The following is a 15,030-nucleotide window of genomic DNA, read 5'->3' on the forward strand; positions in this document are numbered from 1 at the left end:
TCTCCCACTAACTGGGATTACAGATGCCCGACATCAGTATTCAGCTTATTGGTTGAGATGGGGTCTTGCTCACTTTTTGCCTGGATGGGACTCCAGCTGCGATCCTCTGCCCTTAAGCCTCTTGAGTAGCTGGGATTGAGGCAGGAGTCCCTGAGCCATGTGAGCTGTGTGCCTGGCCTTTCCCTCCTTTATTCCAGCAGAGCTCCCAGCCTCCACAGCACGGCCCCGTTTAGGAACAATCTCCCCTTAGCTCCTTCTCCCTGGAAATGTCCTCACAGACTCACAGCACAAGCTAGGGCTGCGCTTTACTAACTGCCCAGGCCCGTCTCACTCCAATCAGCCGGCAATCAAGATGAACCACCACAGTTCTCAACTGTATTTCTAGGAAGGGCAATTTAATACCGTAAGAACGATGTAATAGCATATTTCGGTGATTTCCCCACCCCCACCCCGCCATCATGGAGGAAGTCATCTCAGTTCCAGAAAATAGCCTTTTCTTTCTTTTCTCTCTCTTTGGTATGTTGCATCATAGGATGGATTTTTTTCTTTTTACTTATGACAGAATTCAATCTGCAGACGTGTTTTAATCAACCTATTGTGTGTCTGAATGCATGCATGTGTAATTGAATCAACTGTCCCCAAAGTGGGAGATTTCACATAAAAATGAAAAGCGCATTGGCTGGTCAGATCTGGAGAGTTCTGAGGAATCTGGGCCTGCGTGCCCACTGAGGAGCCCTGCCTGCTTCCAGGGAGGCGTGTGCCTAGGCTCCAGCTCCTTGCTTTCCAACTCCCTCCCTCTCTTCCTAACTGTGCTACCTCCCTATCTGTGGCTAAGTGTGTGTAGATCTGAGGGATTTGTTGTTCGAAGCCAACCCAGGCAGAGAAATTCGTCAGAGTCCATCTCCAAAATGACCGGCAAAAAACTGGACTGGAGGTGTGGCTCAAGTTGTAGAGCACCAGCCACAAGCAAGCACAAAGGCCTATGCTCAGACCCCAGTATCACCTCAGTGAGGGGAACGGGAAAGAGGGGTGCTGAGGAAACAAGGCTGGCCTGGGAGTGAGGGATGGGAGGGAATCCGGGGGGTCATAGAGTTGATTGAAAGATGGCACCAGGCAGGATGAGAATCTGACTGGTCTGATTCCTGCCTTTACCCACTCCTCATTCAGCTTCAGAGCTGAAAAGGAGACAAACAAACAAAACCCACTAGCAAATACATTTCTGTGCCCTATCTTACTGCTCAACCCTATCTCCCAGTGAGCTAGAATACAATATGGAGAAATTAACCTAGTGTTTACACTCCTCACTCTCTGGTTTTACACCTTAGCTCAGCCACAATAATAAAACAGATTCTCCCCATTGCCTCTTTCACCTTTTCAGCTGAATCTGTAGCTGAGAAAGGAGGTCGCCGAGCACGGTGGGGGAAAACTCGCAGCCCGCAGGCTGGCGTCTTCAGGGACTTGCTTGATTTCTCTTCTCCCCCCCTGCATAGTTTGTCAGATCGAACATTTTTGTCTGAAAGAACTTATTCTCTGCTGTTAGATCCTGGTGGTGGTGGTGGTACCAGGCACATGAAAAGAATCTTGTTTTGCTTTTATAAAGCTCACGATCAAACACTTGGTTTAAAAAGTACTTATAAATGAGCACTTGTAGTTTTAATACCTTTGTGATTGGAGTCATATTTATAGCAGTGCAGCTCGTAGACAGGGGCTGCTGTAGGCCCATAGTTAACGATTTCAGATAATTGAGGCCCAGAGAGATTAAATTCACTTTACTGTATAATAATAGCAAATAATTATCGAGAGTGCCTTTTATGCTGAGCTCTGTGCTAAGTATCATTTCATTTAATCCTCAGTGCTTGGAAGCACTCATTCCTATGGGAGGCGGGGGAAAGGAAGGCTGGGAAAGCTTCAGGGAATTAGTCCAAAAGGCCGACAGCTGCACAGGGAAAGCCAGGACTCGAATTCAGATCTCAGCTGGGTCCCAGGCTTGTGTTTTCCCTGTGACGGGTCTTTGTATGGACAAGCTCTCACGGCTGCATTACAACACTTCACGCTCTCATTTCATGGTTACAGTGCTGTAATGGCAAGCAGTTTTGTTTGAATAACCAACCTTGTACAGCTCATAGAATCTACTTACTAGATAAAACATCACCGAACCAATGGGTATCTTTAAACTTGTTCGGCTAAAGAAACCACGTCTCCCACACTAAAACCTCAGAGATGGGAAAATTGTGCTCTGTGACCCTGGATTAGAAGTCCTAGCAACCCAGGAGGCTGAGATCTGAGAATCACGCTTCAAGGCCAGCCTGGGCAGGAAAGTCCATGAGATTCTCATCTCCAATGAACCACCAGAAAACTGGAAGTAGCATTGTGGTAGAGTGCTAGTCTTGAGCAGAAAAGCTCAGAGACAGCACCTAGGCCCTGAGTCCAAGCCCCACAACTGACCAAAAATAAATAAATAGAAGTCCCTTCCAAATGAGTAGAAGGTTCCATGGGGACTGTTGTTTAAATGGAGGGGCACAGGAGCCTCTTGGACAGACACTCCGTCCCCCAGTGTGGGTGGGGTGGAGCAGTCTGTTCATCTGACCACAGCTCCTGCATTCAACAGCCCTGAGTCCATTCCCTCGTGGGCCCTTGCCGGCCGGCCAGCGGTCACCAGCCGCTCTGGCCGCTTCATCCACTCACCCCAGCAAGTTGTCGCCGTATTGTATTTCTGAGTACTTTCTGGCTGGTTGGAATTTATTCCTTTCTTCCTCCTCCAGCTTCTGAAGCAGCTGCAGTCTTTTCTTCATGGCCGTTTCCTCTTTCAGTATGCTAAAGTACCCACGGCCTATCTTCACAGACTGGACCAAGATGCTGGGAAGAAGTGGGGGAGACGAGGGGTGGGGACAGAGAAATAAAGATGAATTGGCTGACGTCGTATCATACATTACTTAAGACAAGATCCTGATTTCCGGGGGACCAGCCATTCCCCAGGGCCACCCTCATGCCCACGGCTCAGATGCCAGAGTCAGTGAGACTCTGAGCTTGTGCTCAGAATCACCGGCTGGGGAGACTGTGGTAGAGTCATTTCTTTCCTTCGTCATCCTGTTGAGTTAGCGTAACGGCTGCCTCTGAGCTCGCAGGACTGGAGACACTCATGCATGGGAATGGCCAGCAGGTTCCTGGACCTGAGGACCACCAATGGCAGAGAAGCTAGCAGAGCCAGGACGCCTGGTCCCGCTCTTTGATTCGCCTAAATGCTCTCATATTTGTGAGTCTGTCCAGAGGTGTCTCAGTTATCACATGCAAGGTGCCAAGTAACCTTTGTTGGGGTTTCATCATCATCATCATCATCATCATCATCATCATCATCATCATCAATATTATTAGATCCCCAGCACGACAAAACAGAACACACGAAAGCTCTTTGGGCAATGGCAAGTCGTTCTTGGTGCTGTAACCAGAGGATTCCCCTGTCTACAATCTGCTCAGGGGACTAGTGCTGAAAGCCATCATTCTCCTAGCTGTAGATACAAAGCGCGCCCTGAGCTCCGGGGCCAACTGCGCACACGGGGACGGGGAGGAGGGCTGGGACCCTTTGTGGACACTAGGGGCCAGGTTTTTCCATCCCTCTTCAGCCTAGGCAGCCAGCCTCCCAGCTGCTTCCTGTCCGGGACGGGCCTCCCTCCGTGGCAGAGGGACAGGCCTGGAGGGGGCGTGGGGCAGGCCTGAGACTCCCTTGCCGGGCGCACCTGTCTGTTCTGCGTCCTTCAGACTGTGGGGTACTCCTTCAGCTCCCTCCTGAGGGCTCCCCCAGGATCACAGAGGTCCATTTAAAGACGCTTCATCTATTGGCAAACCCCTACGTAATTCCCCGCATTTTGCCTGCATTCTCTTCATTGCGATTGCCGATCACGGGCCATGTGCCTGGGGGAGGGGGGCTGTTTCCAGGGAAGCGCAGTTTTCGCCTTCCGATCTGTTCACCAGAGGCCTCCCGTTCACACGTGGCGCGCTCGGGGCAGGATGAAGAACTCCCCTGGCAGACATCGAGAGGTGATGGACGAGGAGCAGATAATGAAGTGCTCCAGGCGAGCGGAGGAGGAGGCAGATGATAAAATGGAAAAGTTTCCTTGCTCAGTGCAGCTTCTCCTGAGGCGAGGCTGGGAGCCAGCATGCTTTTGTCTTCGGGGGACACATGTTCTTGCATGCGAGAGTGTCAGAGCAGAAGAGAGGCAGACGCAGCAAAGGGACAGAGCACAGAAGCTCTGTCCACACCCCTTCCCCCACAGTGCAGGGGTGAGGACGGAGGGGCTGTGTATTATACTTGCACCTACTTAAGGGGTGCTTGTGACATCTCAGCACCCGGGTGCAACCTGTACTGATCCGATCAGTGTGATTGGCTCATCCACAAGGAACAGCGAAAACCCTCTCTACTACTTCCTTTACCCCTTTGAGTGGGACTGGGGTCTGGACTCAAGGGTCTCATGCTAGCTAGGCAGTTCCTCTGCCACTTGAGCCAGGCCCTTAGCCATTTTTGCTGTAACTTGTTTTTTCAAAGATGGCTCTCTTAACTTTTGCCTGTAGCCAGTCTCAGACTAACATCCTCCTGCCAACAGCCTCCAGTGTAGCCAGGGAAACAGGAGTGAGCCACCATGCCTGGCTTGCTTGTTGAGATGAAATTGCAATGACTCTTTGCTTGGGTTGCCCTCCAACCATAAACCTTCCAGTTCTGTACCTCTTGAGGAGCTGAAAATACTAGTTGTTTCTCTAAGTTCCTGTTCACTTGAGGTTTTGTTTTTTGTTTTTGCCCTGGCTGACATCAAACTTTGACAGTTCCTGAGCAGCTGGGATTCTACAGCTATGAGCTGCTATGCCTGGCTTCTCTCAGCTGCTTTAAAATATTCAAGCATGCCGGGTGCGGGTGGCTCACGCCTGTAATCCTAGCTACTCAGGAGGCTGAGATCTGAGGATGCGGGTTCAGAGCCAGCCCGGGCAGGAAAGTCTGTGAGACTCTTATCTCCAATAAACCACTCAGAAAACCGGAAGTGGTGCTGTGGCTCAAGTGGTAGAGCGCTCACCTTGAGCTGAAGAGCTGAGGGACAGCGCCCAGGCCCAGAGTTCAAGCCCCACAACCGACAAAAAAAAAAAAAAAAGAATATATTCAAGCACTTTTTTTCAACTGTAGCTAGCTTACAGTACATCTGAAGCTCTCCCTCCTACTTAGCCACACGCCTGGACCCATTTTCAACATCCTCTTTTCCATTTCTCCTCTCTCCAGACTAACCACTATTCTACTTCCTCTTCCTATGAGGTCAGTTTTATCTTTTATTTTTCTTTTTTTGGCTTCTACATAGTTGGGGACATGTGGTGTGTGTGTGTGTGTGTGTGTGTGTGTGTGTGTGTGTCTGACTTGTTTCACCTATTGTCTTCCAGGCTCATCCATAATGCTAGGCAGGTTTTAATTCACTCAGAGCCATAACCTCTTCATCTTCCAAAGAGGAAGGTGTTCATTAATTCCTGCCTCAGAGAGCAGTTGGGAGAACTTGGTGAGCCTGTGGGCGTGGTGAGTTTAGCACAGTACCTCATACACAGGACCCAATAGCTGGGGCTATTTTTTACTATTGCCAACTCGCTTAAGGTCCAGGGAGGTCCACGTCAGTGACTGGCAGATGAGAACAGGGAGGGAGGCTTACCTGAATGGCGAGGGCTGCAACGGCTGCGGAGGGGCACAGAACGGACTGGAAGCCCAGGAGGGCTCATTCCGGAATGTGTGTCTCTGTCCACCTGCTGGCTCTTAGCGCAAGCACATTCATGAAGGTGAGTGGATTGAAAGGCGAAAACTGCTCTTCCCTGGAAGTCGCTCCCTTCTCTCCAGTGGCCTGGAAACGAGCATTCTCCTCGTTGGCCGTCCTCCCCCATGCTCAGTGTGGGATGGACGCCCCAGGGCCCTGACTTCGGAATCGACCTCCTTGGGTGGTGGATTGTGAGCAGATAGGACTTCCATACCAGCATGGGATGGGCTTTCTGGGTTGGCCCCAGGAGAACCAACCCCATGATCTCGCTGGACCTGGAAGGGGGGCGTGACCCCAGCCTAGATCAGCCAATCTGCAGTCAGTTTATGTGTAACAAAGGTGGGGCAGCCTGTTACAGTGTACAGTGAAAACAGCTGGTGAACACTGCCCATTATAAATTGCCCTTTGTTTTAGGAACCAAGTAAGAAAACAATATGCCAATTATACTGACAGAGTCCTATATCATACTTTATACTGGGAGATGTTGAAATATAAAAAATTATGCTTCTTAGACATGATAAACTATATTATTAATAAAGAGTAGAGCTGGTTGTCAATGGCTCATGCCTGTAATTCTAGCTACTCAGGAGGCTGAGATTTGAGGATCCTGATTTGAAGCCAGCCCAGGCAGGAGAGTCCCAGGACTTCTTATCTCCAATTAATCACCGAAAAGCCAGAAGCAGAGGTATGGCTCTAGTGTTAGAACACTATCTCTGAGCAGAGGAGCTCAGGGACAGCACCCAGATGATGAATTTAAGCCCTAGGACTAGAATAAAAAAGGAAGAAAGTAAATAGTGTATTATTACACTGCACACCTGAGAAAGGGTGGCCTACCCTAGACCTTGGAGCGTAAAATAATGAACATTCCCTTGTGAGCCGTAGAGAGCATACTAGATGAGCTGGCTGTCTCTGCGAGAATAGTTCTTTCGGGGGCGTTGGAGCTCCCACACAGCGGGCCCCAATTAGGAGCCAGGCGATCAGTCCTGACCAGCACGCCTCCCTCCAGTGCTGCCATCCAGCTGCTGGCTCTGCCTCGGAGCATGGCCCAGTGCTGTCAGCGTCGTGTGGGGGCTCGTGATCATAGAAGAATTCCGTTCCCATCCAGCCCTGCTGCCCCCCGCCCCCCCCGCAAGGTGCGTTCTCACAGGGTCCCCAGCTACTCGTGGACACACTGAAATCTGAGATACACTGGTCAACCCGCCTCTTTTTCCTTCCTCCTGAAAGAACTCTGTCCAATTGTCCAATCTTCCAATTGCCTTTAATAGATGCCTCTTCTCCTTGCCGTAAGCTTTTAAAAGTAAAATTTGGACATGTGTTGTCTACCAATTTGTCTTGAAAGTTTTTAAAGACTGCTTGGATTGGGCTGGGGAATGCTGCGGTATCCTACTTAAAAAAATAACTAAATCAACACACTTAGGAGGCTGAGATCTGTAAGATCAAAGTTCAAGACTCCATCTCCTAAATAATCACCGAAAAGCCCAAATAGAGGTGTGGTTCAACTGGTCGAGTATCAGCTATGAGAAGATGAGGGCCCTGAGTTTAAACCCCCAGTACCTACAAACAACAACAACAAATAAAGCAAAAAAGGGGAGTGGGTGTGATACAAGTAGTAGAGCACCTGACTAGCAAGCAGGAAACCCTGAGTTCAAACCCTAATACCACAAAAAAGAAAATAAAAGACAAGAAAGAATACTGTACTGGGCTGAGAGAGTAAGTTATGGTGGCTCATATCTGTCCTAGTACTTAGGAGATGGAGGCCAGTGGATCTCCAGTTTGAGATCCGAGTGAGCTACAGATTGGGTTCGCCACTGGGCTGGGCTACAGCATGAGACCCTGCCTCAAAAGACAGATGGATAAGGAAGCAAGTAAGAAACTAGACAAAGAAGACTATTTCTATGGGACATTCTGTTTGAAATAAGTCTCCCATGGTCCGACTCAGCCTCCATCCCAAGGCACTAAAGAGAATGAAGACTGAGCAGCCTCTGAAGGGCTTACGAGGAGCTAGCGGGTATTTGGGGGTTGGGGGTGGCAGGCCAAAGAGCCTTTCTATCATGGTGTGTGTATGGGGGGGGAGTTATTGGATTAACTACTCTAAATCACTTTATTAAAAGCTATCAGCCCAGAGGTATTAAAAAAACAACAACAACCCCAAAACCCAAGAAACTTTTAATGTCGTTCTGGCTCTGCATCCGGTTGTTTTTCACTCATCTTCTACCTCTGCGCACAAGAAATGTGGGTCTACCCAGCCCAGGGTGGTTTAATCACATAGAGGTGATTAAACACTGCTGGCCGGCACGCAGAGACCAGGCTGTCCCGGCCTTAGCAGTGGGGGATTGCCTACATGGGAAAGGTTCACTTCACACATTTTTTTTTTTTACCGTTTCCAAATAATGACAGATAAATCCGTTGATTCCCAGTCTGTCAAGGCTTGTAGAAGCCACGTCCTCTGTCTGGCCCACGCCCGGCTCTGTCAGCCCACCCAGACGTATTGATTTCAGGGAGGGCAGCCCAACCGCGTGCGTGGACGGAGCTGAAGTGTCCGCCGTCAACTCTCAGGCTTTTCAGGGATGCCGTATTCCCAGGCGAGTTAATAACACAGCCCCAGTTCAAACGCACCCGAGCAAATAGTTTGCATTTAAATTCCCGCATTAGAATGCCCTGTTTATACAATAACTTAATAAATCTAGCCTGGCTGCCAAATTGACAAGAAGGTAAGAGTCATTCATTAAAATGCAAATGCAATTGAGATGAAATTTGGAATACATTTATTACAGTAATTGAACCTCAGTCAACTGTAGTCACAGCACAGATTTTTGAACTGCCTTCCAGACAAAAGGACAGGTTGTGTTGTATCCTCCTCCCCCCTTGCCCCCCACTTCCCAAGTTAATATCTTTGTCAGCATGCAAATTAAAGCCGTTTCCTGCGTGCTAACAATCCTCAATGTAGGATCTCACTCTTCTTTATAGGACAATATTGCCAGAGATAAAAGGTCAACTCTACACACAAAAGATTGCCCTGGTCGCGCATTGTATACACAGCAAATTGATTGCAAACATATTCTCAGTGCTTATTACAAACCACTTTCTTATTGAATCATCTCTGAACACTTCCTTTATCAACCCTTGGGGTCGGGGGAGGGGGGAGGGCTGCCTAGTGGGAATGCCCAGTGTTGGGAGGTTTTGCCAGGTCGGCACCTCACCTCACAGATCAGAAGTTCCAGAAAGATCTCTCTTCCTTCCTGAATGACTCAGCACAGAGAGCAGCACCTATGAACGGGGTTTCTTTCGAACCTTGATCAGGTGGCAGAAAGATGCCGGGGGACAGTGACAGCCATGTAGAGAAGCTGACTTTCCGTGGAGAAGGGGGCTGTGGAGGGACTTGGTTCGGCTCTCTCTGGGTTCCGTGTGGAGTCCCTGTGCTATTTCTTAAGTCTGCACCTTGCAGACCACTGTTGGTCTAGGGCATTTCTCTATTTGGTTGTTCTAGAACATTTCTCTATCTGCAATGAATACACTATTTAGAAATTGCTACAGAGTCCATAAACCCTATGCCTGCGAATGGGAGCTTGTGCCTGCCTCTGTTCCTCCGTGCCCAGTGAGTCGATGCCAGCTCTACCTTCCTAAATTTGTCTGGATTGGGTACCTAACTCGCACTTTGCATTTCTGCCAGTTTAACCTGTTGCTTCACCATGAGATTCCCCCCGTCCCCCGCCATCTTGGGAGCCCAGGAAAGACCAGGGCAACTAGTAAACACCTTGTGACCAAAGCTGAAGCGGCCCCTCGGGCAGTCTCCTCATGCCCATCTGGTCTTATTGTGACCAGGAGCCACTCAACATCCTGTGATAACAACACTGGGCCTTCTTAAAGATCCACTGGGGTTCACTTTCGAACACAACTACCTCGATCGTACATACCTCTTGTCCTTTCCCTCAAAACATTTCCCTGCTTAAATCCAAAATTTATGTCCGTATTCCTGACACAAGGTCAGGGCTCGTGAGTCCCTTGCTTTCCTCCTCGTGGCTGTGTTGGTTTAGACCTTCTTTCTTTGCCGTTCCCCTGTGTTTGTCTCTTTAAATGATGTATAGGGAGCAGGAGGCAGAGCCCATTCATTTTAAAACTCTTAAGAGCTGGGGCTTTTCGTCCCCAAACTTCATTTCCAGACTTGCTTCCATGCTGCTACCACCCTCGCCAGAAGCAGCCATTTTGCGGTCTCCTAATTCATTCTGATTCCTTCTCAGCCTGTTGTCCCCTGGCTGGCCGGGGCTCTTTCTAAGATGTGTCACTCACTACTCGGGTCAGGCCCTCCGATGACTTCTTACAGTCCTCGGGTCCAGTCCTCCTCCCTCTTCCTCCTCTGAGTAGAACCATCCTCTAAGATTTGTGCTGTGCCCTAAACCACTCAGCTAGCTGTGCCTTTAATCAGTCTACGCCTGGAATTGGACATGCGTTTCCTTCCCTCTGTAGCATCTTCTCCATCTTGTTTTTCTATTTGTCCTTCAAGGCTTGGCCAAATAAATGCTCTTCCCCGATGGCCCCTCCTGCCAGGCTTGGCCAAGTGTGCCCACTTCCTGTACCCATGCACGCTCCATTCATCCCACTCTGGCGATGCCCTTTTGACTCGTCTGCTTTTCCTGTTAGACTGTGGGTTCCTTGAAGAAAGGGTCTGGGAAAGAGACCGTTGGCACTCACTGGTTCTCTCTTCCTCCCACTCACCCTTGTTCCCAGAGGCAGAAGGTCCGCTTGCCCACCAGATACCCAGTTCCTAGCTTCCTCAGTGATAGCTGTGTTGCCTTGGGCATCCAGCCATGTGTCTAGATAATTCAGCCACATTTTTCAGTTGTCCTTGTTCAAACTGAAGCCAGCTTCCTGATATATGCCCTTTATTCCTGTCCTTCTTTTTCCTGCCTGTGTCCTGAAAGTCAAGGTGTCATGGTGGTAGCAGCTCCAGCAGCCTTTGTGGAAGCATAAGCAGATCAAAAGCAGATCAAAAGCAGACACTAAGGACAGTGGATTAAATCTAAGATAGAACCTGCGTACTGGGCAGTCATGAAGCTACTGTGACAGTCCTGGATTGTCTTTCTCTAGAAAGTAAATGGTATTCATGAGTTAGAGCAGCTCATTCCTCTTTGTACTCTACCCTCATTCCCTCTCTTGGCTTCTTAGGACAATGTCAACAGGTTTTGTTGCTCTATTTGCATATACACTTATAATCTACTTTGATGAGTTCTTTATGTTGCTGAAGCCACTGTGACTGCAGACCTTGAGTGCAGTGCAGTAGAATACAGTTTCAGTGTCTCTGTCTGTCTATCTGTCTGTCTCCTTGACCAAACTACTATGATTTCTGCACTTAAAGTCTCATCACCTTCCTAAGCATGCTGGCTCAGGTCTGTAATCCTGGCTACTCAGGAGGCAGAGATTAGGGGAAATCAAAGGGCACTGGCGGGGGAGGAGAGTGATGTCTGGTGATTGCTGGAGGGAGCTGGGCCTCGTGGGTGCCATCTCATCAGACCCTCCCGACTGCTGGTGAATGAAAAACCATTATCCCCACTTTGCAGAGAAAGAAACGAAGGCTCGGGAAGTCACGTGTATGGACTGCAGGGTTAGTGGTTGGTAGGGCCTGAGTTTATACTCGGCCAGATTTCCACGAGGAAAATGAATGGGCTTTGGAACCTCTAGTTTCACTGGTTAGTTTTTCCTTGTCAGTTAGCCTCTGCTAACTTGAGAGGACCAGGATCTTGAGAAGATCAGGTAACTCCTTTGAGATACAATGTCCTCACCCAGAAAGTTGGGCTAAATGTGGCCATCATGTTGAAAATCATCGATGAGAGGCAGTCAGCCCCGTGTGCAGTAGATTGGAGGTGTCTAATCTATGGCCACAGTAATTTCTCCTCTTCCTCCTCCTGTCCCTTCTCTTTCCTCCCCCACCCCTGCTCCTTCTCCTCGTCCTTCATCACCATGCGTAATGCTGTTACAACCCTCTTGCTTCGTACACTGGCTGTGAGACTCCCAGGCTTCTGGCACCGTGGTTCAGGTGGCAAACTTAGGAGAATTTCTTCTGAGGGTGCTGGGAAGCACAGTCTAACTAGACCGCAATTATTTTGGGATTTAGTAAATTGCATTATGAAGTAATTCATAAAGTTCTGTGATCCCTCCAAAAGTAGTGCTGGTAGGGTAAGTGCTTGATAATCATGTAAGTAATGAAATTTATTAAGCCAAGGGGCCAGGGAATTAACCTCTGCTCTGCTGAGTAAGAAGGTACATGCAAGAACCTTCTAATTATTTTTAAGGGGTTTGATTTTCTGGATTCTTATTTTATTTAATCTCCACCTCAGATCTCCAGCAAAGAAAGTGAAGAAGGAAAAGGAGGAAAGTGGAAAGGAGGAGAAGTTGGATGGGAAGACCCTCAAACGCTGAGTGGGTGTTTCGGAAGGGGACTGCTCTGATGATGGTGAGTCGCAGTCAAGCCGACAGGTGTAGGCTGAATGGGGTGTCCATGAATGCCCGGTGAGTAGCCAGCTTGCAGCTTAACTCTGTTGTCAACTTGCTATGCAATACAGGCAAAACTATTGACTTCTCAGTTCTGTTAGCTAGGATTAAATAACATTGCCTCTATTATCGCTGCCACCACCAACACCAATAGTATTTATCACCACCATCACAGAATCACCATCATCACAATATCATTTCCACCATCACTAACAGCATCACCACCACCATTATCACCAAGCTCACCACCAACAGTACCATCACCACCATTATCACCACCACCATCACCAACAGTCACAGTATTACCACCATCACCAACAGTATCACCACCATGATCACCACCAACAGTATCACCACCATGATCACCATGATCACCACCAAGAGTATCACCACCATCACCACCATGATCACCATGCTCACCACCATTACCACCACCAACAGTATCACTACCACCATTACCAACAATACCATCACCACCATCAACAGCATCATCACCACCACCCCAAGTAGAATGTTAAGAATGACCATTTACCCAGGCTGTGCAGCTACGAATCACTCTAATCCTAAAGCAGTCCTTCATGACACGCATAGGGATGACTGGCTCCAGTTCACCATGAGGACGTAAGTTCGGATGACTGATGCAGGATTACCAGCTGCAATTGCGGGGGATGCATATGGGCTGGCCTGCAGGTCTGAGCCTCTCTCCTCTCAGGTGATTTCTATATTATATTAATGTTGTCATTTACTACTATTAATATAACACATAATATTACATATGTCATATAGAAAATAGAAAAATACAATATAACATATAACGTATGAATAATACTATATGTTATATTATCTCCTCAGACTTGTAAAGGATGAAAAATAGAGAAAATAGAATATGTGGGAAAGGTTTATAAAAATGCTGCACGAAATATGCAAAGCACAGTGCTCGACTGAATATTCACATTGCTTGAGTCGTGGGGATGGCTGGTCCTTTCTCTGAGTCCATGGAGTGCTGCTAATCGCCAAGGCCCCAGTTAGAAAGAGCAAGCAGGCCTCTCGTCCATGGTTGAAAGTCACCCTGAGGAGCGGCGCTGAGGCTGTGAAGCAGCCCCTGCCCTCTGCCCGCTGCTAAGCTGATCTCTTGACATGAATTCCCCCGGTGCGGGCCCCAGGTCCCAGCGCTCAGTTCCGCCTCTTTTCCCTTCTCTTTGGCGTGTAGCGAGGATCTAATAATATTTTTGGCAATCCGTGTAAATACCACGGCTCGTTGACTAAGTGAGGAGGAGAAAGAGGGTTACGTTATTTGATCTCCTGTTGATGGTCACTTCTGTTCTTACCTAGCTCTAAAATTAGAGACGGTGCCTGCCAGCGCCTTCTCGTGACCAGCCATTCCCCTTCCGTAAGGGCCCAGCCCGAGTGTCTTTGCTGCCAGCAGATCCATGTATTCTGCCCCTTTTTGCATACAGTTCATTTCCTTTTTTCCTTCCTGACATCTTTATTAAGTGCTAACTATGCATCAGATCTTGTGCAAAGCTGAGGAAAGATGTGATCGTTGAGATGCGGCCCTTTCTTTACATTTGGCATGGATGACAGGTGCAACCCACCATACCTAGCCGTTAGTTGAGATGGAGCCCGGAGACATTTCATGCTGGGACTTGCCCTGAGTTACAATCTCCTGATCTCTATCTCCAAGGTGTGGTAGGATTACAGGCTTGAGCCACCATGCCCGGCTCCTGTGCTGCTAGACTTAAGAGCAGGGGCAATTTCCCAGTCTCTCTGTGTGTCAGAACCTGATGCAGGCAGGTGCTTACTGGCACCCGGGGATTGCTCCACAAAATACCACTGGGCGACTAAGTTCTTGAATATAAAGTCCTAATTAAACACATGCCTACTTTTCCTGGGGGTCTCGGCCTTGGCGCTCCCTTACTTGGGTGCGGTGCGTTTGCATTCGGTTTTTGATGGAGCGGTGCCCGGACCCGGATGTGCACGAGCTGAGTGATACACACACACAGGCTAGAGATGCTGGGCAGCCTCTGGTGTCCACACCTGTTTATAGATTCTCCGCTGGGAAGTAGCCTACCTTGGGGTTCTGGAAGGAAGCAATCAAATGCAGTGGCCTTGCAGTTCACTGCTCAGGGAGGAAGATGTTTCTTTGCTCTGATGCGTTCATGGGCCCACCTTCTGCCATGCCTGGCCTTCACGTCCCCAAAGGGAAGAGGGCAGAACCAGCGTCTAATATCAGGCCATCGGGCTTGAATTCATGATAGAACTCATGGGCTTTGCAAGCTTTTGGGACCTCAGTGAGCGCGTGTGCGCGCGCACACGCGCACACACACACACACACACACATACATACACACACATATACACACACACACCCTCTTACAACTCACCTCAGACCCTGGAAATATCTTGAAATGCAAATACAGTGACGGCAATCTGAAATGGTGATGCTGTAGGGGGAGGCGAGGTAGGGGAGGGGAGTTGGGGGGAGGGGAGGCCCGATCAGGCCTGCAGCATCGCCTCCCTGCCCCCCTGCTCCCTGCCCAGTGGACGTCTATACCCGCTAACAGGTGCCTTGGCTCAGGGCTACACTTTAATTAGTGTGAGTCAGCATTGGTACAAGAGGCCCGGATCTCTTCAGGAAGAAGAATAAAAACCTGCCAAGTGTCAACAAACCGTTCTATATGCATCCCAATTAGGGTGATTCTGGAAGGCAGCCGAAGCCCACCACAGCTCTGGTTTCTAAGCAACTGCGATGAGAAGTTCTGAACCTCAT

At 48.9% G+C, this 15,030-nt stretch overlaps 1 protein-coding gene across 1 annotated transcript in view; it reads right to left on the minus strand.

The window, feature by feature from the left end:
- Window positions 1-15,030, minus strand: part of Ccdc60 (coiled-coil domain containing 60) — an 87,076-nt gene that overhangs the window by 34,445 nt on the left and 37,601 nt on the right. The window contains exon 4 of the mRNA XM_013014292.1: window positions 2,686-2,856. Within this exon, the coding sequence (XP_012869746.1) occupies window positions 2,686-2,856 (171 nt within the window). The remainder of the gene's footprint in view (window positions 1-2,685; window positions 2,857-15,030) is intronic.

The sequence above is a fragment of the Dipodomys ordii genome, unplaced genomic scaffold (assembly GCF_000151885.1).
Source record: "Dipodomys ordii isolate 6190 unplaced genomic scaffold, Dord_2.0 Scaffold23, whole genome shotgun sequence".
Taxonomy (NCBI): Eukaryota; Metazoa; Chordata; class Mammalia; order Rodentia; family Heteromyidae; genus Dipodomys; species Dipodomys ordii.